The sequence below is a fragment of the Gigantopelta aegis genome, unplaced genomic scaffold (assembly GCF_016097555.1).
Source record: "Gigantopelta aegis isolate Gae_Host unplaced genomic scaffold, Gae_host_genome ctg1905_pilon_pilon, whole genome shotgun sequence".
Classification (NCBI taxonomy): domain Eukaryota; kingdom Metazoa; phylum Mollusca; class Gastropoda; order Neomphalida; family Peltospiridae; genus Gigantopelta; species Gigantopelta aegis.
In genome coordinates this window covers 1,491-27,199 of record NW_024532804.1, presented here as the reverse complement: position 1 = coordinate 27,199, position 25,709 = coordinate 1,491, and the positions used below count along the sequence as shown (strand labels likewise).

Sequence of the window (25,709 nt, the reverse complement as noted above, 5' to 3'; positions counted from 1 at the left end):
CTTTAATGATCTAAAACTTCCAAATCTACATTTTCTTTCAAATCCACATTTTTAATAATTGGAGAGAGAAAACCCCCACCAAAGGCTTTCCTCAAACTCAATACAGCCTGCACGCGCACGACTGGAAGTCAGTTCTATGTGAGCGCGAAGCAACAGCAGCGCGCGCGCGAGAGAGAAATCCATGCAGCACGCGGGTTCTCGCGGAGCAGACGAGAGCATCTACAATTTGTCATCAATGAAATCAGAAGTGGCCCCGAGTGTCAGCATCTAAGGCATGTGTGTTTAGGCTTTCTCCCGCTGTGCAAAACGTTACGAATTTTATTAGCTTTATCGCGCCAGATAATCACTCCACCCAATCTCTTACAGGTGGACACAGTAGGCCCATAATGTTAGCTGGCAAACGGTCTAGTTTATCGCTCTCCCATCGGCGAAGACGTGTTGCGAAGCGCCGCAGGTTTTCAGATGCCTTCGTATCATCAGCCAGGATCTTTTTTTGTGCAATTTTTTTTTTCTTTTTTTTCTTCAGAGTTTTGATAAAGCTATATATATGTATACAATCTGATGATCATTTCGGTTCAGAGATTTATAGATTAATAAAAAGCGTATTCGTGTCGAGGTATTCAATACATGTATTTAATAGTTTTATTATTGTAGTACTCTGTTGCATAACTGACTGTTACATATTAATTGAGGATTCAAGGGTCGGCGTTGGGGAGGGTTTTTTTCTCCCAAGTTTTGAACATATAAAATGTCATTTCATTGGACCTAAGATTTTCACATTTGCAGGCTGTGATTAAACCGTTATGTTCTTGGGTATTGTCAACAATGATATCCATTTTCTTGTTTTCTCGTTCCAGCCAGTGCACCACTACTGGTATATCAAACTGGTATGTGTTATCCTGTCTACGGGGTGGTGCATATAAAAGACCCCTTGTTGCTAATCGAAAAGAGTAGCCATGAAGTGGCGACAGCGGGTTTTCTCTGTGTGTGGTCCTTTACCATATGTCTGACGCCATACAACCGTAAATAAAATGTGTTGAGTGCGTCGTTAAATAAAACATTTCCTTCCTTCCATTAATGACCTGTTTTTGCGTTATATTAACGCCCAGTGTAGTGGATAAGCCATCGGGCTTAAGACGGGTAGGTACTGGGTTCGAATCCTGGTGACCACGCTACAGTTTGTTTTTCGCCAATATTTAAAAATCACGAGGGCAGAGAGAGACGCTGACTTCTGCCTCAGTCAACTTTCTTGTAACAAAACCAACTCGGCGGATGATCCTCTTCTTCCCAACACCGGAATGCAACAATCGCGACGACCATAGACGATTGTGTTTGTGGCAAACAAACGCGAAAAGCACCCGAAAGGAGGAAAGTAAACAACATTATGGGCTTAGGACTTGAATACGGTTGAATGACAAACGCAAGAGTTCCCTCCGGGGCATGTTCCGCGGTCTAACAGTTTGAGCGCGGTTCTGTCACGTCTGTGTCCAGCCCATGCTAAGCTTGGCGCGACCAAGGAGTCGGATTTTTTCCGGGGAAGGTGTGAGTGACACGAGTGTTCTATCGAGGCAGTCCGACAGCCTAGCGCACTGTCATCACACACTAATCCACGCCGAGTGTGGCTAAGGCACAGAGTTCTGCATGCCTCTCTGACACACAGCGTGGCTACTATGGAAGCCGTTTTCTGGCACAGTTGCTACTGATATTAACAAAATCGATCTGTAACGCACCCGCACCGCGCCAAGAACCGTGCTCATGGGGAAAACGGTCCTATAATGTGGGGTGGGACTAGACGTCGCCCTAAGGTGAAGCGCTCGTTTGATGCGTGGTCGGTCTAGAATCGACCCCCATTGGGTTGTTCCTCGTTCCAGCCAGTGCTATACAACTGATACAACAAAGGTCGTGGTAGGTACTATCCTGTCTGTGATATGACGCAAATGAAAGATCCTTGCTGCTAATCGAAAAAGGGTAGTCAAGAATAAGTATTCGTCAAATTCATCTTCAATTCGCATTTGGCGATTTGCCAAACGATACGTCATTAAACCCAGCAAGGTCTCAACGATGTCTACTGTGATTAAAGAATAAGGATTAAGATCCTGCATCCTGACCATAGCTACCATTCTGTTGTGGAATGGGGCCATAGTTCATATGTAGGAAATCGACAGTAGCTCACATATTTCAGCGCTCTCTCTCTCTCTCTCTCTCTCTCTCTCTCTCTCTCTCTCTCTCTCTCTCTCTCTCTCTCTCTGACTAAACCAATAAATTTGTCCTGAAGAGAGTATTGACACTTTACCTGAACAAAAACACGAAATTAAATAGTTCTTTTATGTTGGTGTTGTTGTTTCTGTTAGTATTGTTGTTGCTGTTGTCGTTGTTGTTGGGTTGTTGTTTAGGTTTTTTGTTTGGGGTGAGTGGGTGGGTGGTGTCTGGTCGACCTAATCATGTTTCTAGCAGTGGTTAAATATACTGAGCGATGTAAAGCATTATTATCCCATTTGCTTAACTGAAAACGACAATCAATCATTTTATCATGCGTGTTATTTAAATAAAACAGTTTAATGATATAAACATAGTTAATCGGCATGACTGATATTGGATTTTATAGCAATTTAATAGTCGATTAAAACATGTTTTATGGCTTTTTTTTAAAGAGAGTTATGCAGTTTGTTCAGTTAAAAAACCTTATATTATGTTTGTGCATGCATTGTATCGACAAGGCAACGCGCGCCATGTGATATAAATAGAAAAGAATACTAAAGATTGAAGAACGAAACTTCTATATATTAATAGTGTTGACAAGGTCAATTTATTTAGTATGTCAGAGCCTTTCATTAAATTCATTGGAAAACATAATTAATAAAATATATCTTCATTCGACAGTGAAATCATTAGTTAACACCCCCCCCCCCCCAAAAAAAAACCCAAAAAACCCCCACCAAAACCCCCAACAACAAACCAACAAAACAAACTAACAAAAAAAAAACCCCACAACAAAACCCCACAAAAAACCCCAACCCCAAACACAACAGAAAAAACAATATTACGAAAAAGTTATTTATCTTGCCTTGTTTTTGGTTTTTATAGGCTTTGTTACTGGAACATTTACACACGAAGGAAGGAAGGAAGGAAAGAAGGAAGGAAAAAATGAATGGAAATATTTGTAAACAAAGTAATCGGTAAATGCATAAATTATTGAATCAGAAAATATCACCGAATGAATGAGAATGAGTGTAAGTGAATGAATAAATAAATGGAAAGGTGGGTGGATGGATGGATGGACGGACGGACGGACGGACGGACGGACGGAGGAACAAGTGAATGAATGAATGACTCCAGTGGATGGGTTTGTTGCTTGATTAATACGTTTTGGTTGATTTTAGAAGAGAGAAATGCTAATACCGGATGATTGAATCAGTGAATCGGTGAATGAATAAACCTCAATTAATACATTTTGGAGTGAGTGAATGAATGAAATAAGCTGAACTGATAAACGACGAATGAATAAAAGATAAACGAAAGAAACAAAAGAAAGAACAAGTGGCACTGTGAAATAAATTTTTAAAAATATGTCACGGTTCTATAAATTACACATAGAAACACCTAACATGGCCCACAGTAAACACATGACTTGTGTCTGCACGGTGTTCCTGAAATGTGAGAGGGGCTGTTACCGATTTCACAAGTCATTTATTAACACGGGGCCTGCGCGAAAGACAAGTGTCAGAAATTGGAATTCCTCTTGCCGCGTTACTCGCACCAATGGAAGAACGTCACTGCAATATATTTAATTTCAGCACACCCTCGCTTGTACCGTTTCCAGATTCGTGATGGTCTAGGCTATTCACCTTTAACAACAAAGGCTGTAGTTAGTGATGATCGCGTAATAATGTAGAAATCATCAAACCAGCAATGACAATCCATCTTCATTTAAGATTATTTTTTAAATCACTATGTAAACTCAGGAAACATAAAATGTTTACTCGTGGTTCTTTGTAAGGCTAATTCCCTTTAACGCCTTATGGGAGTAACGTTTCTTGACTTTTGTTTAACAACATCACTAGGGCACATTAATAATGATTAATCATCGGCTACTGGTTGTCAACTATTTGATAATTCTTACATTTAGTCTTAAATGGAAACCCTTTATATATTTCCATTACCACTAATAGCAGACAGGATAGCACATATCACGGCCATTGATTGATATGCCAGTCGTGTGGAATTGTTTGGAACGAAAAAAACAGAAAATCATACAATTTTTTATTTAATTCTGTTAACAGAGGTCTTTTGGATTTAATGTTCATTACACCAATTTTAGAACCATAACGACCACTAACATCATTTTTAATCATTAAAGTGGATAACAAATTTAAGTTAGATGAAAATGTTGTTTATGAACAGGTGCGTAGGCACTGGGGGGTGGCAGGGCCGTAGCTAGAATTTTTCGTTGGGGGGGGGGGGGGGGGGGCAACTGAGTAGTTAATAGCCTAAATCATTTCTTTCAATAGTGCAATACTAGGTTAATTGTGTAGGTGTCCAGAAAAAAATGTAAACCTAAACGTTCACTATGTTTATATTTGACTCCCCCTCTAGATCCAAACTACGCTACGCTCTTGATTAACCCAATACCTAATGCGTAACAGGACGCATGCATTTGACACTGAAACCACCACGACTGGTGATTCTCTTGCAAATTGCATTGGAAATTGGGCAGGAGACATAAACGTCTTGCAACCAGTCAGGTTGGTTTTCGTCAAAGTAAACGAGCGAACCCCGAGCACGCGGTTTGAACACAGCAAGTAGTTGATACATTACGCCAATGGCTGTTTGGACCACAGGAATTTTAATTTGGAATCCCAGTTATTTCGGTTTCTAAAACGATTTTGGCCATATGTTCCCCCACCGACATGTAGCAAGATACACGACTTGCCACTGCGATCCCTCGCAGTGTGTGTTAACCGGTTTCTGGTCCAACACGATTTAACTAGGTATTACTGATTTATAGACGTTTCAAAAATGAGCATGGGTTGGTGGGCGATAGGCGCTTTAATTATTATGGTTTGGGGTGGGTGGGAGTTGTGACGCTTTAATTATTATGGTTTGGGGTGGGTGGGGGTTGTGACGCTTAAATTATTATGGTTTGGGGTGGGTGGGGGTTGTGACGCTTTAATTATTATGGTTTGGGGTGGGTGGAGATTGTGACGCTTTAATTATTATGGTTTGGGGTGGGTGGGGGTTGTGACGCTTTAATTATTATGGTTTGGGGTGGGTGGGGGTTGTGACGCTTTAATTATTATGGTTTGGGGTGGGTGGGGGTTGTGACGCTTTAATTATTATGGCTCGGTGGTGGGTGGGGGTTGTGACGCTTTAATTATTATGGTTTGGAGTGGGTGGGGGTTGTGACGCTTTAATTATTATGGTTTCGGGTGGGTGGGGGTTGTGACGCTTTAATTATTATGGTTTAGGATGGGTGGGAGTTGTGACGCTTTAATTATTATGGCTCGGTGGTGGGTGGGGTTGTGACGCTCTAATTAGTATGGTTCGGGCGTGGGTGATGAGTGGGTGTGAGGCTCTGATTATTATGGCTGTGAGACTGTAAATGGTACAGGCCATTTTTAACGCATTCATATTAAGCTATTTCATTTTATGAATGGATAGTGCTATGGGGAAACAATTCCACAAACAGCCCAGTGGTAAAATGTTCGCCTGATGTGTGGTCGGGCTGGGATCGATCCCCGTCGGTGGGCCCATTTGGGCTATTTCTGGTAACCGTGGTATGTGCTATCCTGTGTGTGGGATGGTGCATACAAAAGATCCCTTGCTATTTCGAAAAATATAGCGGGTTTCTTGTCTAAGACTATATGTCAAAATTACCAAATGTTTGACATCTAACAACCGATGAATAATACATCAATGTGCTCTAGTAGTGTCGTTTAACAAAACAAACTTTAACTTTAATCACGTTACGTTATTTTATTTTACGAATGGATGGTGTTAAGTGGAAACCATTTTACATCACTAAGTATGATCATATTTGGAATTGATCTTTAACGAATTGGTTTTTCACACTTGTTTTAAGCAGACATTTAAGACAGTATTTAAAATGTCCTATTGCAGGTGTGGTTTTAGTTGGGTTTTTTGGAAGTGGGTGTGGCAGTACTTAATGTGAGGAAAACCTATCTGAACCAGAAAGAAAGAAATGTTTTATTTATCGACGCACTCAACACATTTTATTTACGGTTATATGGCGTCAGACATATGGTTAAGGACCACACAGATTTTGAGAGGAAACCCGCTGTCGCCACTTCATGGGCTACTCTTTCCGATTAGCAGCAAGGGATCTTTTATTTGCGCTTCCCACAGGCAGAATAGCACAAACCATGGCCTTTGTTGAACCAGTTATGGATCACTGGTCGGTGCAAGTGGTTTACACCTACCCATTGAGCCTTGCGGAGCACTCACTCAGGGTTTGGAATCGGTATCTGGATTAAAAATCACATGCCTCGACTGGGCTCCGAACCCAGTACCTACCAGCCTGTTGACCGATGGCCTAACTACGACGCCATCTATCTCAACCACAACATATATTTACGAGTATGTAGATCGGACTCATATTTCAACAAATTATAACAGTGACATACATGTAAGTACTAGGAATGCTTGCAGTCTGCCATATTTTGTGAAAATCTTAACTGGAAACTGGAAAGAGACATCTTTATTTATTTATTTATTTATTTATTTTAAAAACACGACTGCTTTGTTTTGTTTTGTTTTGTTTTTTTTGTTTTGTGTTTGTTATTTGTTTCTCGTTTTTTCCCCCTTATTATTATTATTTTTTGTTTGTTTGAGGTCGGGTTTTTTATACAATATGTCGAGTGACCTGGATGGGTTCGTACACCCTATTTGAGTAACAAAGGATCCTTTGTGTACACACAAATTCAACTGACACTGCTTCAGTGTGTCTTTCTCGCATGACCATTTTTTCTTCTCCACTGGTGCGGACATTATCTAGGAGACACATGGTGAACCTGTCACTCTGGGTACGGGAGGTTTAAATGACCTCCCAACAGCACGAGGCAGAACACAGCCCAGTGGGAAAGAGCTCGTATGTTGCGCGATCGGTTTAGGATCGATCCCCGTTGGTGGGATATTTCTCGTTCCAACTAGTGCTCCACAACCCGTGTAACGAAGTCTGTGGTAAGCACTATTCTGTCTGAAAGATAATCGAAAAAAGTACCCTATGGAGATCTGTCCCGGATCGGGCCCCTGGCTATCCAGAGACGGGACCCGGGACAGACATGCTCGAAACCGTAGTGGTATATGAACATGACAAAATTATCCGCTCCGCTCCCTATGGAGTGTCAGCAGCGGGTTTCTTCTCTCATTATCAGTGTGGTCCTTAACTATAAGCCATATAACCACAAATATAGTGTGTTGAGTGTGTTGCTAAAACATTTCCGTCTTCTTTTTTTTCCCCAACAACACTTTAAAAATAATCACATCAGTATCATAATATGTGCTATTGTTCCTCATGCAATACATATATGTATGTTGATGTTGTTTCTTTGAATGTATGTATGTATAATATCATGTATAGATTAAAGAGGGCCTCATGGGAGACCAGTCACCTTGTACTGAATGTGTGTATCCTCTGAAAATAAAAATAATAATATTATTATTATTATTATTATTATTATTATTATTACATACAAGCATCTTGCCATAGTTCAACGCACGTATATGTTAAAGTGTGTTATAAAATTGTGACATTGCTTGTAATGGTCGTGGCAGGCAATCGGTCTACAGGCTGGTAGGTACTGGGTTCGGATCCCAGTCGAGGCATGGGATTTTTAATCCAGATACCGACTCCAAACCCTGAGTGAGTGCTCCGCAAGGCTTAATGGATAGGTGTAAACCACTTGCACCGACCAGTGATCCATAACTGGTTCAACAAAGGCCATGGTTTGTGCTATCCTGCCTGTGGGAAGCGCAAATAAAAGATCCCTTGCTGCCTGTCGTAAAAGAGTAGCCTATGTGGCGAAAGCGGGTTTCCTCTAAAAAACAGTGTCAGAATGACCATATGTTTGACGTCCAATAGCCGATGATAAGATAAAAAATCAATGTGCTCTAGCGGCGTCGTTAAATAAAACAAACTTTTTACTTTTAGCTTGTAATGGAGTACGAAACCTCAAATTCTCTACCATTTAGATACGCCCCTAAAATCCGACGATCTACTGTTTGAAGGTTGCATCGCACTTAATCAGTGGCTTCCGTGTCTAGTACGAGGTGCAATGTCAAATATTTACACTGTAACAACAACTGCAGCTCTCAATCGTAATCTGGTTGTACTACTGTAGTATACTCTCCGCAACAAAATTAAGCACCTTAAGGGTTTGGTTTTCCCCCTCCCATATATCTTTCCAACTGTATGTCGACTTATTTTAACAATATCTATAATGTATCATACACACATGACAGCCTCAAAAACACCCTCAATTTTGTCAGTACCTTAAATGGTACAAGAACAGACATCCATCTGATTGCAACTACAATTAAAACAAATATGTCGATTATATATTGCCTAATGGTTTTAGGAAGGCGTATACAATGACATCAGTATGTTGACATACAAGTATAAGAATTACAGTGTTCATATCTAGTCATGGTTTAAGCACGCCTTCCTGGTAACATACGAATACTACAGCGTGTTATAAAATTGTGACATTTAGCTTTCAAGGGCGAACCATATGTCCGAGGCCATATAACCGTAAATAAAACTGTGTAAAGTCGTTAAATAATTTAAAAAACAACGGCATTTCTTCCTTATTAAAACAAACCTTTAGACTGTCTTTTGTAGCAGTACTAGTCGTTATGGCGGTGCAAGGACATATTGTTCATAATAGGATCTCCTCGGAAATGGTTGTCCTATATATACGAGGCACTGGATAGTTTGTTTTGTTTAACGACACCACTAGAGCACATTGATTTATTAATCATCATTTGATAATTTTGATAGTTTTAGAGAGGAAACTCACTACATTTTTCCATTAGTAGCAACAGATCTTTTATACGCACCGTCCCATAGACAGGATAGCACACACCACGGCCTTTGATATACCAGTCGTGGTACACTGGCTGGAACGAGAAATAGCCCAATGGGCCTATCGACGAGGGTCGATCCCAAACCGACCGCGCATCAAGCGAGCACTTTAGCACTGGGCTACGTCCCGCCACCCGCACTGAATAGAGATCCATGGAGTCAACCACTATTTTGCCAAATACCCGCTCGACTCTGCATTGTACAGAGATACGAGCTTGATCGCAGATAACGACTGAACGTGATAACGACTTTCTCCTTCAGATTATACCAGTTTTATTAAAATGTGTTAACTTTACCGGCAGTGGGAACTGATTTGACGTCAAGAAACCTCGAGAGAAAGGAAAATGAAATGAGAAGGGTGAGCAATGGTTCCACAATTACGGCGCAGTGTGTGCCCGTGAATAGGGATGCTGCGTTGAAACGCGCTGTCACCGGGAAACTTGATACTAATACTAGTAACTGCAGTGCTTATGTAATGTTATCTGCTTAGTGTTCGAGAACTACCCCATGTGTGCAACTAGCGGGCCAGGTCAGGTCGTGTGTACACGTCTCATTACTGTGGCGGGTCTGCAGTTGCACTCGAGGGGTAGGGTGAGAGTGGGGTACTTGAGGTTACCGTATGAATGAAAGTTGTAGTGAATGGGGTTTTATCTTTAACGCGGTTTTATCACCCAAGGCCATCTTATTTGACTGCGATAGCTGGCACCATTGCTTCAAGTCATAAATATACAGTAAAGGAAAAGTATATTCAGTTTGTTTAACAATATCTAATCAAAAACTGCAAAAGTTTTTAAAAAACGACACCACTAGAGCGCATTGAGGTATTTTATCATCAGCTATTGGATGTCAAATATTTGGTAATTCTGATATATATGTTTTCATTATCAGCAAATGATCTTTTATATGCACTTTCCCACAGACAGGACAGCACATACCACAGCCTTTGATATACCAGTCGTGGGGCACTGGTTGATATGGGCAAACTCCTATCAGAGAATTCGATCTTTCAACCAAAGCATATCTGACTGAGCTAGATCCCGCCCCCTAAACTGCCAAAGATGCCAGTCATTCAGGGGGGGGGGGGGGGGGGGGGGGGGGGCAGTAACGTATTAAGTTGAGTGGACAGTCTTCCCTGCCAAACGCGCAGCAAGGATTTTATATTGTATATTGGGGGTGGGAGGTGGCACCGATATTGGGGTTGGGACAACGACATTGTCTATGAGACATGTTACGGGGCGACAGGAACATATATAACGTGGTGGGGGGGGGGGGGTGATTAGAGGACATTGCTCCCATGTCCTTCTCTGGCTACGCCAATGCCCCTGTCACACCCCTACCCCCGCCTCCGACGCATAGGCACCATATAGAGACTACTACTACTAAATAGCAAGGGATCTCTAAGGACATCAAAGGCCGTGGTATGTGTTATCCTGTCTATGGGATGGTGCATATAAAAGATCCCTTGCTGCTAATCCTAAAGAGTAGCCCATGAAGTGGCGACAGCGGGCTTCCTCCCTCAATATCTGTGTGGTCCTTAACCATAAGTCCGACACCATATAACCGTAAATAAAATGTGTTGAGTGCGTCGTTAAATAAAACATGTCCTTCCTTACGTTTTTGTCATGCAAGACAATTCTTTCACAATATGCCAATCGAAGCTACTAGTTGAAACAAAAATCCCAATGGGTCACCACAGAAGATCGATCCTACGGTCCATCGTACCCCAGGAAAATACTCTACCACTGAGCTACACGCCCCTTCCCCTGTCCCAGCAAAAAAATAAGGACAGAGTAAAACGTTTCTAGTTTTGAACTTGTGTTACTAAAGATGGTAATTAAAGTGATAGACCCTAGATTTTAAACACTACGGCATATTTTCCACTATTACATCCGTTTTGTTATCATTTAAATTAGAAGTATTTACATTTTATTATTAAGAATATTTATTTTCGTACATCTGAACTGGTTCTGGCCATCCAGGTTTTTCTAATATACCAAAATGTTTGTGTTTTTGTATAATTCTAAAAACGCACGTTCGTCTAAGAAGTAGTGGTTCTTAAGACAACCTTTTGTTGTTTTAAGATGGTATTACCCCGTTTAAACATCACAGACTTTAGCTTCTGTCTGTTATAACCTTATACAAATGTGTTGCAGGTTTGTAGATTAACTAAACTTAGTGTTCATTTTCACGGGCTGAATCTAGGGTCTGCTACTTTAAGCAGAGAGAATGTATTTAAAACTCGGTGCAGAAAGGACAATAATTTTGGAATACACCTTATAAATGGGTTGTTGTTGCACAGAGTGTCCGTTGCAGAAGGTTCAGCTGTATGACGTTTTGGGTCCTAATTCTGGGGTGAATATTCCTAATCACAAATGTTAAACTTTTTGAACTTTTTGTTTTAAATTATGATTTTAAATGTATTGTAATAAAAGTAAAACACTACGCAAAATTATATCGGAAGTGATTAAACGAACCACATATCGTACTAAAAACCATACATTACACAATAACTATCAACAAAAAAGCACCTAATAAAAAAAAACCGGTTAAACGATCCATGTACTAGTACCCATTTCATTTCATTTCAACTTATTTTCGTGCTTATATCCAATTAAGGCTCAAGCACGCTGTCATGAGCACACACCTCAGCTATCTGGGCTATCTGTCTTGGACAATGGGTTAGTTGTTTGTTAGCGGTTAGTGAGAGAATTTAGGGTGTAGTGGCCTTACACCTACCCACTGAGCCCGTAAGAACTATCTCTGGATTGGAGCCGGTACCGGGCTGCGAACTGCTGTACCTACCAGCCTGTAGTCCGATGGCTTAACCACACCACCGAGACCGGTTACTAGTACCCAGACAAATATTTTAGATTTCTCACTTCCATGTTTTAAAAACACAGCTGAACTGTTTTCTCATACACACGTACAATAAATAACACCCTTGTAAATACGTCTGATTGATGTGTTTTTCCTCCCAGAGTAATGGGCCGGAGCAATATTTTGAAAAGACGGTAAGGAAGAAGTTTCAAACACATACGAAACAGTGACAGAAAATTTCTAGAAAAAAAAAAAAGAGGAAAAAAAAGAGGAAAAAAACAACAAAGAAAAACCTTTTCGTTTAGAAAGATACGGGCTTGCGGGCTTTGCCGCTCGTTACGAAGCCGGGATCTGTCAGGGCGAATTGGAATGACTCGTGTTGCATTTTCCCGCGGAGAGGTTTTGGCAACTCAAGAAGTGATGGTTAATTTTTGCCAGTAAATGAGTTTAGAAACTGTTTAATTTGCACGAGGGTTCGTGACTCGGCGCTAATCACGCAGATAACACGACGAATCATTTGCCGAACAGAAAGTAGTATTTGAACAAAATGTGGTTTTAATAGTGAAATTGTTGAGTAATAAAAGTTTTTATTTTGCAAAGGTTTGAGGAAAGAATGGGAGAGGTAGGGGAAAGGGGGGGGGGGAGAGGAGAGAAAAGGAGGGAGAGGGGAGAGAGATGCAGAGAGAGTGGGAGAGAAAAAGAAAGAGACCTGAGAGAAATAATTAGAAAGAGAAATAGAGAGAGATTGAGATACAGAGACAAAGAGATAATTAGAGATAATGAGAGAGAGAGAGAGAGAGAGAGAGAGAGAGAGAGAGAGAGAGAGAGAGAGAGAGAGAGAGAGAGAGAGAGAGAGAGAGAAAGAGAGACAGGGAGATAATTACAGAGAGAAATAGAGACAGAGAATTAGGAGAGAGAGAGAGAGAGAGAGAGAGAGAGAGAGAGAGAGAGAGAGAGAGAGAGAGAGAGAGAGAGAAATAGACTAACAGCAGGCAGACAGGCAGAGCACGAAAGAGTGGGAAGAAGGGAACAGATCGAAAAAGGAAGAGAAACAGATTTAGAGAACAAAGAGAAGAGTGACAGGGCTCGAAATGGGAAGTAAAATATGACCTGCTGTTATATTTTCAAAGTTGCAGGCCAAACGAAATATATCCTGCAAAGAAAATATATGGCCTGCTGAAAATATGACAGTAAGTGGTGTGAAGAGAGAATGATACGCTGCGTCATCTTTTTTATAACACGTTTTTTCTGCATGAATTTAGAAAAAAATCGCGTTTTGGAAATGAATTATTTTAGTCTTTCGATGTTTTGCCATCTGCCACTAAATCATTATTAGTCCTGAAGCTATAGACTGAGACATAATATTGGGATCGTCTCCAGCTCGAAAGATCACCTAAATGGAACATACTGTTCATTTAGGGCATTTGAAACAATTAAAATACATTGCACTAAGGTCTGTATTCAAAATTACCAAATCTTTCACATTCAGTAGCCGATGATTAATGAATCAATGTGCTCTAATGGTGTCGTTAAACAAAACAAACTTTAATTTTACATACAATTTTTTTTAAATATCTGTAACCTGTTCAAGAAAAAAATGCCTAAATTAATTTTTAAAATTAATAACGCCCCCTTTCCACTACCCACAGAACTGCCTAATCCTTAATATCAATTTTGCCCAAAGAAATGAAGTTATGAATGAATGAACGCGAGGTTGGTTTAGAGAGACAAATGATAAACGTGTTTAGCAAAACACGACATAACGATAAGATATCTGCACGACCCGCCGAGTGAAACGATCAAGCGGACTCACATGGGAAGACCGCGGCTACCAGCAGGCGAATTACAAACGCAATAAATCTTTCTTCTGGGAGAAATTTAGGGTCGTATCTAGCTTAAAATACCTAGGGTGCGGGACAAAAAACCCTCCACCCCCCCCCCCCACACACACACACACAACACACGACACAACATGGTTCGGGGTGCAATATTATAAAATCTTCTCGTTTTAAATAAATAAAAGGTACTTTACCCCCCTCCCCCACCACACACACACACACTATACACTGTGGTTTTACATAATTATATATAAATAATATTTTCATATACTTACCATTTGTGACACCTAATAGCCGATGTATATGTTTGTGCTGGGGTGTCGTTAAACATTCATTCATCATCATCATCACCCCCCCACACACACACACACACACACACACACACACACTTTTAAACTAAATAAAATAAGACTTTTTCATATTTTGTTTGGGGGGGGGGGGGATGCAACCCCCTGCCCCCTATATTAGGTATGGCTCTGATTACTGACGTAATAAAACTTTGTTCAGGGAAATTAGGGTCTAGCCTAAATTAACGGGAAGTGACAGTAAAAACAAGAATCAGACACAGTAATGTGATTATGGTCTTCTGTTGGAGAAAAAGAACACTTTTTATATAAAAAGGACACTTTTCAATTGGGTGCGGGACGTAGCCCAGTGGTAAAGCGCTCGCTTGATGCGCAGTCGGTTTGGGATCGATTCCCGTCAGTGGGCCCACTGGGTTATTTCTCGTTCCAGCCAGTGCGCCACGCCTGGAATATCAAAGGCCGTGGTATGTGCTATTCTGTCTGTGGGATGGGGTGCATATAAAAGATCCCTTGCTACTAATGGAAAAAATGTAGCGGATTTCCTCTCTGAGACTATATGTCATATGTCATAATGACCAAATGTCTGACATCCAATAGTTGAGAGAGAGAGAGAGAGAGAGAGAGAGAGAGAGAGAGAGAGAGAGAGAGAGAGAGAGAGAGAGAGAGAGAGAGAGAGAGAGGAGTGTGTGTGCTTGTGTATGTGTGCGTGTGGTTTTTCGTTTGAGAAAGGAGCAACTGCCCATCCCTTGCCCCCTATAGACAGGCCCTGACTGCCAACGTGGTAAAATAGTTATCCATTATCTACACCGTGTCGTGTTAAACTCGTTAGCAAGTGTTACGCACATATTTCTAATTTGCCGGTTCATTAAAATAGCCAGTTAAGATTTGAAACGAATTCGCGATGGTATTATGATCGTTGGCGGATTTGTGGGTCGTCTGGAGCATAACATGCCATAAATTACAGCTAGTCTGTTATAAAGTACAGTCGTTAATAAACCTCGTAAAACTTGCAGGAGTCAGTTAAGACATGTGGGGGTGAAACTCAAAATCACCTCCAACCATTTTTGGCAGAGCAATCAAATAATTTTTTTACATTTGGCCTCTAATTTTACGTCCGGTAGTAAAATTGGTATTTTACTAACATTTATTCCAAATTCCGCCCACTTGAACTTACCCTCTCTCTCTCTCTCTCTCTCTCTCTCTCTCTCTCTCTCTCCCCCTCCCCCCAACCTTTTTGCTCTGGACTCAGTCCCTGACAAAGTCAGAGGTTGTGCCCAGGGTGAACGTGTCTGAGCCATAATTGGATATAAGCACGTAAAAAGTGTTTCCCAAACACAACTTGATTTTTTTATATCACGTTTTGAGTTTAGTCGTAGATGGAAAAAAAGAGAAAGAAATGTTTTATTTAACGACGCACTCAGCACATTTTATTTACGGTTATATGGCGTCAGATATATGGTTAAGGACCACAGTCGTAGATGGATTACATGGATTTAAAGCGTTGTGTTGCTTCATACTTACAATATCTTAATTGTGTATGTACTTAGTAGTTTTGTGTATTTCGTTTATCTTTTTTTTGCTGGTAGTTGTTATAAAACTCTTGTTGTTGTTGTTGTTGTTGTTGTTGTTATAGGGGATAGTGGTGCTTTTTTTTCTTTTTAATAATTTGTTTAGCTCTTTATGTATGTTTTAATTCATTTTATTATGTGAATCCTTCTCTAGGTAATATACACCCAATAGCCGATGTAGTTTTGTAGCTGGGGTGTAGTTAGACATTCATTCATTCATTCATTCATCATTCATTCATTCATTATAAGTTCTATGCGTTTGGCATACCCATGGATGAATGGAAATGAAGGAATGAATGAAAGAATGGTTATTCCAGCATGAAAACCCCCATCAGTTATTGGGTATCAGATACAAATCAATAATCTATTGAAACATTCGAAGCACAATGTATGCAACTACTATAAACCACACACCTAATGCACTTAACTATAACGACAAAATGTCCAAACACTAAAGTAATGAAGAAAAGAATGTTCACTCCAACAAAATAAAAACACCAAAAAAAAAAAACCCAACATTTGAAGCACAGTGTATCCAGCTATGATAAACTATATACACCTAAAGTAAGTACTTACCTATATTTACAATAGGTCCAAACACTGAAGTATCGTCCACCGTGCTACAGTTCCACCTCCTGAATCGAAACTGCCACTGACACTCCCCTATCCCCGCCTGGGCCCCCCTGCCTATACTGGGCATGTGGTCGTGGTACAGTTGACAGAAGCGCGTCTGTCCGGCTGACAGTCCCTTTAACTGAGTACATAGGGGCTGTGTTCCAAGAATATATAACTGCGGGTTCCTCCAAGTTTCAAATCTGTGCACACCGAGGTTCCTGTGGTGAAGATAGAACACACATGTAGATAGATATATCGCCAGTTCACTGAAAATTGGTACAATATAGATGGATTTTGAATGGATGGATGGGTTTTGGATGAGTGGATGGGTGGGTGGATGGATGGAGGGTGGATCGGTGGGTAAATATACCAATAAAATGCACAGTAATGCATAAGAAAAAAATGGCATCATAAGATACCCTAATCCTGGTCAATTACGTTATTTTAGGCGTATGGACGAATGTAAGAATGGATGGATGGATTGGTAAATATACAAATAAAAATGCAAATCCACTGTAATGTATAAAGAAAAACAATGTTCCCTTAAAACTCCCTAATCCTGGTCAATTATGCGAGTTTAGGCATATGGATGGATGAATAGATGGATGAATAGATGGATGGATGGATGGATGAATAGATGGATGGATAAATGGATAGGTGGATGGAAGAATAGATGAATAAATGGATGGATGGAAGAATAGATGAGCAAATGGATGGATGGATGGATGTGTTAATATACAAATAAAAATACCAAAACACTGTAATGTATTGTATAAAGAAAGGCATATGGATGAATGAATGGATGCATGGATGGATGGATGGGTGGGTGGGTGGATGGGTGGATGGATAGACGAATAGATACACTGAATAAATTAACAATAAAGGAAACATAAAAGACAGAAAAAATAATAAAAGTCAATCAAACAAACAATACATTTCTGATGTCAATATTATTGATATTATCAGTTTTATTGATTTTGGTAAACAAAACACACAAAAAAACCCAACATCATCGTTCGATGGGTCTACCATGTAATAGAAATAATTTACAGCAAAAACAAATTCCATAATGCTAACGTTAGTGTATAAAACTCGCATACGAATAAATACATGTTAATCAAACCATCGAACGAATGAATTAATATATAAATAATGTTTTTGTACCCCAGGTTATCATTAAATCATTATTATGCTTTTGAACATGAAATTCCAAGGCGATTTCGTAGTCTTTGTAACCTTCTAATAAGGTGAATTCTTTAGGGTAGTTAATTTCACATTGAGGCACACACAAAATCAGATATATACACTCCCATTGCCTATTTCGGCGTTTGCAATTAACAGCAAACGTCAGAGGTTTTTATAAACTTTTTTTTTTGTTTACAGGGTACGAAATCACATTCTTTAGATTAGATATAAAATCCGCGGCAACGATTTTTTTTTTTTCGCTGAAACGATATTGATGTAATTTTGTTTTGGGTACAGAGCCATTTTTATATGATTATGACGACACATTTGCACGTGCACTGAACGCCTTAACATAAAAAGAACACACTAACATATGTTTCCACTACAATTTTGTTTTTATCAACAAAGTGGAAATAGGATATTTATGGTGGTAAATACTAAAGACATTTTGATATATTTCACGAAGTACGGATCGACTAGCACACAATAACAAGTACTTTAGTTGATGATTTGTACAAATTTATAACCAGAAAGAAACATTTTGTTGTGATATATACAAAATACGAGGAAAAAATCGCTCATTTTTTGCCGATTCATTTTAAGCTTAAATGAATTTAAGTTTGTTTTGTTTAACGACATCACTAAAGCACCTTGATTTGTTAATCATCAGCTATTGGATGTTAAACATTTGGTAATTGTGACATATAGACTTAGAGAGGAAACCCACTACATTTTTCCATTAGTAATTAGGGGTCTTGTAAATGCCCCATCCCACAGACAGGATTGCACATAACCGCAGCCTTTGATATACCAGTCGTGGTGCACTGGCTTGTAAGAGAAATAGCTCAATGGGATGACGGGGGGTGGGGGTGGGGGCTTCTGTTAGGACGAAGAAAAGCAAAGAAAATAGCATTAGCTATACTGTACAAATTTTATATTTTACAATTTTCTTATTTTCTTCTTTTGATTGTAAACATTTTTATTTTCATTTAGATTATCATTTTAATTAAAGAAACATTAAAAATATCTCATGGTTCAATAAAGTTCAGATGAATGTCACTGATTTTCCAGAATATGTGATTATAATACAACTAATAAAATCTAGGGTGGGAAAGAGGGGGGGGGGTTGGATGTAGGATACTTTCATGTTTACATAATTATTCACTGTCCTCTTTATGATGACATAAGAGTCGATCTTTTTAAAAAGGCAGTAGCTGTCGTCGTAAACTTTAATAACCTTTTACATAAAGAAAAAAAATGTCATTACTTTTAAGCCACCCGGATACTGTTAAAATTACAGCCAAAAGTTGACATCTTATTTTATTAAGTCGTCAACTATTTTTTATACATATATACATATACATTTCCGGGTGACTTAACCATAAAAAAAATGTGTTGAGTGCGTCGTTAAATAAAACATTTCCTTTTTTATGGCTTTTAAGTTTTATTTCATGTAAATATAATACTTTTTAAATATTTCTGATTGTCTTTTAATAGTTCTAAAGTCTCGCATAACTTCATAGGAGAGGCTTGTGTACGTTTATAGCTGTATTATTGTATTATTACTATTGAACTATTATTTTTATTTTAATCTATACACAATGTGAGACGTAAATAAAGTATATGTCTATCTGTCTGTCTGTCTGTCTGTCTGTATATGTCGAAAGAATGGACAACAAAACATTTAGCTGTGGCTAACCACACAACTGGTTTGATTTAACCCTTCTAACCATGTGACTTAAGAATCTCAGGCGTGAAGAAACATAGCTGTGTAAGGGTTAATATAGCCCACCATACGCTGGGCGGTAGTTGTTGGTAGACTTTTAAACAAAATATACGTACATAATATTATCTTGAAAAAACCCACCGAATAAAAGAAGAAAAAATTATAATTATTTAACGATTTTTACGAGTCATTTGGGTGACACCAAACAATAGGTTTTGTTATTTAAAATTTCGTTCTGGTTTGTATCTGTATATAAAAACTAAAATAGTCTATATTTAAAAGCCAAAACATAGTTGTTGTTGTTGTTTGTTTTTGTTTTTATCCTGGTTAGTGTGTATAACAAAGAGGAAAATGAATAGTAAAAATAATATAAGTTTAAAAACGCCACTTAGTTACTAGAGCACATTGATTAATTATTTATCGGCTATTGGATGTGAAACTTATGATAATTCTGACGTATAGTCGCTACATTTTTTAACTAGCATTGAACAGCAAGGAAGTTTTTATATCTGCACTTTTCCACAGTCAGGAAAGCACACACCATAACCTTTGATATACCAGTCGTTTGGCACTCGGTGGGACGGGAAAAAAAGCCCAGAGAATGGGTCCACGGCCTTTGATATAGAAGTCGTGAGACTCTGGATGAGAAAGTTTGTTTCAGTTTGTGTTGTTTAACGACACCACTAGAGCACATTCATAAATTAATCATGGGCTATTGGATGTCAAACATTTGGTAATTTGACAAATAATTAGAGAGGAAACCCGCTACAGTTTTCTATTAGTAGCAAGGGATCTTTTATATGCACTATCCCACAGACAGGATAGCACATACGACGGCATTTGATATATCAGTCGTTGTTCACTGGCTTGAACGAGAAATAGCCCAATGGGCCCACCTACGGGGATCGATCCCAAACCAGCCGCGCATCAAGCGAGCGCTGTACCACTCCGAGAATGGTTCCACTGCATGGATTCGGTCCTACGAACCAATCACCGCAGGCGAGTGCTCTACCGACTGATCTAGATTAGTAAACAAACATAAGAGTGCGGAGACACCTTTGATATACTACTTTTCCTGGTGCACTGGATGGGGTTAAAAAATGGGTCCACTGTGGGGGTTCGATCCTACGACCCAATCACTATAAGACGAGCGCTCTACTGACTGATCTAGATTATAAGTAAACAAACATAAAAGTGCGAAGACTGAGAAGCAGTAAGGGATTCATCGACGCACTATCATCTTTAAGATTACGAGTCTCACAATTAAACGTGTGTGTTTTCGTATGTGTGTGTGTGTGTGTGTGTGTGTGTGGGTGGGTTCGGGCCTGGAACTTGTAGAAAAACACAGCCAGTGTATCTGAGGAACAACGAAACAGCACGCTAACAAACGAATATAAAGATACAGGCCCGGCCATAGGAAATCTACTACTGGCGCAGACGTCAATCAAATTTGAAAGACACGTCATTTCTGCCACTTCAATTGTGACCCGGGTAATCTTTCGCGCTCTCCGCATTATTTATTCATTGATAAGAAATACTTCACACGGAGCTCTTCTATTATTAAAGTCGATAAAACATTTATATCTCCAGACATGTGCCACAGTGTGTACCCATTATGACAGGCGACTTTGAACCGCAGCGGTGTTACCTGTCTTGCAACAAAGACATTTTTACCCTTCAAACCTGGTGTTGTTTTTCGTCAAGGTACATTTTTTACATACCTTTTTCATTTTTTTATTATTATGTTGGGTTTTTTAACATTATTTTTTTTTTAGAATTTTAAATTTAAATTAGTTTTTTAGACTTTTAAAATTTAATTTTGTTTTAAATGAATATTTTTTGTATTAAGCAAAGATATTATTTTTTCTCTCTCTCTCTCTGAAGACTGTATATCAGAATTATCAAATGTTTGTCATGTATCCAATCAACATTGATTAATTAATCAAAATGCTTTAATGGTTTTATTAAGCAAAATAACTCAGTACCCAGTTTTGTGGCTTTTTGTGTAACAGCAGGAACCCACCTAGAACAAAACTATATATACAGTAAAAATTACCATGACATAGCAATAATAATATGCTAAAAAAATTCAAATAATAATAAAGAAAAAATAAACAAGCAAAATAACAAAAAAAGAAGAAAAAAAGTCCGTCCTTGCCTCACCTATTAATTTATATTATTTTTTACAGTACTATTTTCCTAAAGAAAAAATATGTTTCATTTTAATGACACATTGTGAGCGAGTTTTAACCGCCGTGTTACTTTTGCCACCTGTAATCAGTTTGTTTAGTGTAACTCCTTCTGTATTTTGTTTTATAATTTTATGATATTATAACGAAAGTTTGTATCTTGTTACTATCTGAAGATGTTATGCTGTTTATCCCCCAGGCTCTCTATAGAGGCGACTTTGAACCGCCATAGATATTGTTTCTCTGTCTCTTTCTCCCTCTCTCTCGCTCTCTCTCTCTCTCTCTCTCTCTCTCTCTCTCTCTCTCTCTCTCTCTCTCTCTCTCTCTGCCTGTCTTATTATATCTCGTTCTCTCTCTCGTTCTCTCGTTCTCTCGTTCTCTCTCTCTCTCTCTCTCTCTCTCTCTCTCTCTCTCTCTCTCTCTCTCTCTCTTTCTTACACACACACACACACACACACACACACACACACACACACACACACGCCGCATTCATGTAATTAATGGAAATAATAAATCATTTTAATGTGTAGTTTATGAATGTAATATACAAAAACACAGTACACAATATTTATTTTCACTATGCAATACAATATTAAACCTCCCCTTATTTATCTGTGCTAATATTTTTTTTTTTTTATTAAAAACCAACCTTTCCAATAGTCTAATTTTATGTACATATATAACGTCTAACGTACCGTTTTATATTTAGGTTACCTCTAAAGTGTGTACTATTTTATTGTTTTAAGATACACGTTGTTTATCCTTACAATCTTGTCTAAATAAACCTATTGCATTTAACTACATACAAATCTTGTCTAAACACAGGATATATCTGTACATAACCTTTTTATAGAAACAGGCAGATATAATAATACAGACTGCAGTGACAGAATCTTTGTAACGTGAATATTATAAGAAACGAACACCATTTATCCTAGTCTGCCCGTTGTACAGTACTATAACAGGCAGATACATTAAAACACATTAACCATCAACTTTTAAATTAATTCACCTACTACTGTCCATTGATAACACAAAACAGTTGATTAGACTATGTACATTTCTCATTAATGTCCGAGGCAGGACGTAGCCCAGTGGTAAAGCACTCGCTTGATGCGAGGTCGATCTAGGATCAATGCCCGTCGGTTTCCCCATTGTCCCAGACAGTGCACCACGACTGGTATATCAAAGGCCGTGGTATGTGCTATTCTGTCTGTGGGATGATGCATATAAAAATCCCTTGCTACTAATGGTAAAATCTAGCGGGTTTCTTCTCTAAGACAATATGTCAAAACTGCATCCAATAGCCGATGATTCATAAATCAATGTGCTCTAGTAGTTTCGTTAAAAATCAACGTCTGCCCGTTTTGCAAGACTATAAGAGGCAGATATATTAAAGCATATTTTGTTCAATAAACTCTACAATTAAACTAATTCAACTACTATCCATTCATAAAACAAATCACTTGATTAGACTGTGTACATTTCTCATTAATGTTACAAAATACAAAAGAGATAAAAACGAAGTATATATTATGTTTGTAAGTATTATTATATAAACGTAAACCTAACATCTGTTACTGGTGTACAAAATAATAGTCTATGTATGTTTATCATTCCCTGTCTATGAACATTATTATAGTCTGTAAATAAAATGTACATGTCTATGTTATGCCTATTAACTGTATGTGTTTGGTAAATAAATAATAATAATTAATAATAAATTACCACTTGTTTGAGAATCTGATACGCCTGTGCTGTATCAAAAACCTTTTCTATTTCTGTATCATTTAAAACACAATAAAGTGTTGTGTTAGTTTTTACTGAAGTTATTTTTAAAATTGTATATTGCTGTTACACGTTACACACGTATTTGCTTGTCCCCTCCCATTATAACGGTAGATTAGAAACCTCCGCTAAGTACCTGTATTGCAATAGACATTTTCCTTTCGTCTCATTTAATGCAGTTTAACGACTTTCATACGTTCTTACTAAAGTTATTTTTAAATTGTATGTTGCTGTTATATTTTTATTCCCTCACCTCTCACCACCACCGTTTATGACAAAACATTACTGCCACTGATTTACCTGTACTATAATAAAGACCTTTTACTCTCCTGCCATTTAAAATACTGTGTACCGTCTTACGTAACATTTAACAAAACTTATTTTAAAGGTGTATTATTTTATTTATCTACCTGTAGATACGTTATAGTGTTTACTCCTTATGATGACAGATTCTGAACCGCTGCTGAAACTTTGTTTTACCTGTATGAAGTAAAGCTTTGGTCTTGTATAACATTGTTCAAAAATATTTATAGATGTATATATTTAGCTATAGAGTTACATATCACCACGTACCACAGGCGGAGACCAGTGTATGCTAATATTATTTGTTTACCTGTATATACATTATAGTGTTTACCCCTATTTTTTTTTTACCTGTGTTAAGCAAGGCTTTGGTCTTGTATAAAATTATACAAAACTAAATATATTTAGCGATAAAGTTACTTGCAACAACATATCAAGGGTCCCCCTATTATGACAGATTCTGACCCGCTGCTGAATTATTTTATTTACCTGTGTTAAAGAAAGTTTTGGTCTTGTATAACACTATACAATATATATATATATATATATATATATATACACATGTATATATATATATATATATATATATATATATATATATATATATATATATATATATATTTTTTTTTTTTACCTGTGTTAAGCAAAGCTTTGGTCTTGTATAACATTATATAATAATATAAATATAGATGTATATATTTAGCTATAAAGTTACTTACTACTGCATATAAAGAGCGGAGTACAGTGTATGTTATTATTATTTGTCTACCTGTAGACACGTCATAGTGTTCACCCCCTATTATAACAGATTTTGAACCGCCGCTGAATTTAGTTTTTTTTAAACCTGTGTTAAGCAAAGCTTTGGTCTTGTATAACATTATACAAAAATATTTATAGATGTATATGTATTGGTTTAAAGTTACTAACCACCATATATCAAGGGTCCCCCTATTATGACAGATTCTGAACCGCCGCTGAATTATTATTATTATTTTTTACCTATGTTAAACAAAGCTTTGGTCTTGTATAACATTATACAATAATATAAATATAGATGTATATATTTAGCTATAAAGTTACTTACCACCATATATCAAGGGTCCCCCTATTACGACAGATTCTGAACCGCCGCTGAATTATTATTATTATTTTTTACCTGTGTTAAGCAAAGCTTTGGTCTTGAATAACATTATACAATAATATTTATAGATGTATATGGTTAACTATAAAGTTACTTACCACCACATATCAAGCGCGGACACGAGCGTCTGTACACACACTAAAAGCAACCCGAGACTGTACCAGCGTTGCTTCTTCGCCATTCTGTCACATCACCGCCGCTACGTTCGTACGTCTACACAAGAAAAAGAAACAGAGGCGTGAGGCAGCTACACAGAGGTCTATCAAGTCGCAGGACGAGTAACGATCCGTTAGTCCGCACGTGGGAAACATCGTCGTGTAACACCGCGCCACATAGAAGACACTGAACGCACAATAAAAACCACCGCCGCCACCAACCACAAACACAAACTACATCTCAGCCACAGAGTCCGCGTTTTACCCCCTTACGCCGGTCTTTCGTTTCATTATGCTTTTCCCCAAACACGCCGAGCGGTACTTTAGCTTTTTCTTGATTGAAAGAAACAGATACCGGTACTGTCAATCAAAAGCCCCATGAAGGCTGTCCCGCGTTTTGATTGGTCGGTTGTTTTGACACCATTACAGTCGATTAAAAAAAAAACAGAAGAAGAAGAAAAATTCAATCTTGCCTTTCGAGCTAGGTTTTTTTTTCAACCCGGCGATTCCTGGGTTCATTGTTCCCCGAGCTAGCATAACCCCTAGGGTTTCTTCTCTAAAATATCGCCACGGGTCGCACCCTTGCTTTTCTCGGTTCGTGAACAGTAATACAGGAGTCGATTTACTTTAGATTTCACGTCGACAGTAAGCAGGTGGTATTAAGTGCTTTCAGTTTATTATTAAAATGATAGTTGAACATGTATATCGCATATCTTTACTGCCACAACAATAGCACGTGTACAAATTGTCAAATGATATAAGTAAATTCCAACGATAATTAGATATGCTGGAATTAAAACACATTAGTGCAAACATATAATTCCAAAAACAAGTTACATAAGTATATATATATATATATATATATATATATATATATATATATATATATATATAAAGCATTAGTAAATATGTTAGAGTTATAATACATAATTATTACGATTAAAAAATGTACTTAATATGTACCTAAATATAGTGATTA

At 38.1% G+C, this 25,709-nt stretch overlaps 1 protein-coding gene across 1 annotated transcript in view; it reads right to left on the bottom strand.

Annotated features, from left to right (window-relative positions):
* LOC121391184 (protein Wnt-5a-like) overlaps positions 1 to 24,987 on the bottom strand; it is a 91,449-nt gene extending 66,462 nt beyond the window's left edge. Inside the window, exons 1-2 of the mRNA XM_041522893.1 lie at positions 24,674 to 24,987; positions 16,205 to 16,461 (exon numbers count right to left, since the gene is read on the bottom strand). Coding sequence (XP_041378827.1) covers positions 16,205 to 16,461; positions 24,674 to 24,756 — 340 coding nt within the window. The 5' untranslated portion in view covers positions 24,757 to 24,987. The remainder of the gene's footprint in view (positions 1 to 16,204; positions 16,462 to 24,673) is intronic.
* Positions 24,988 to 25,709: the final 722 nt, after the last annotated feature.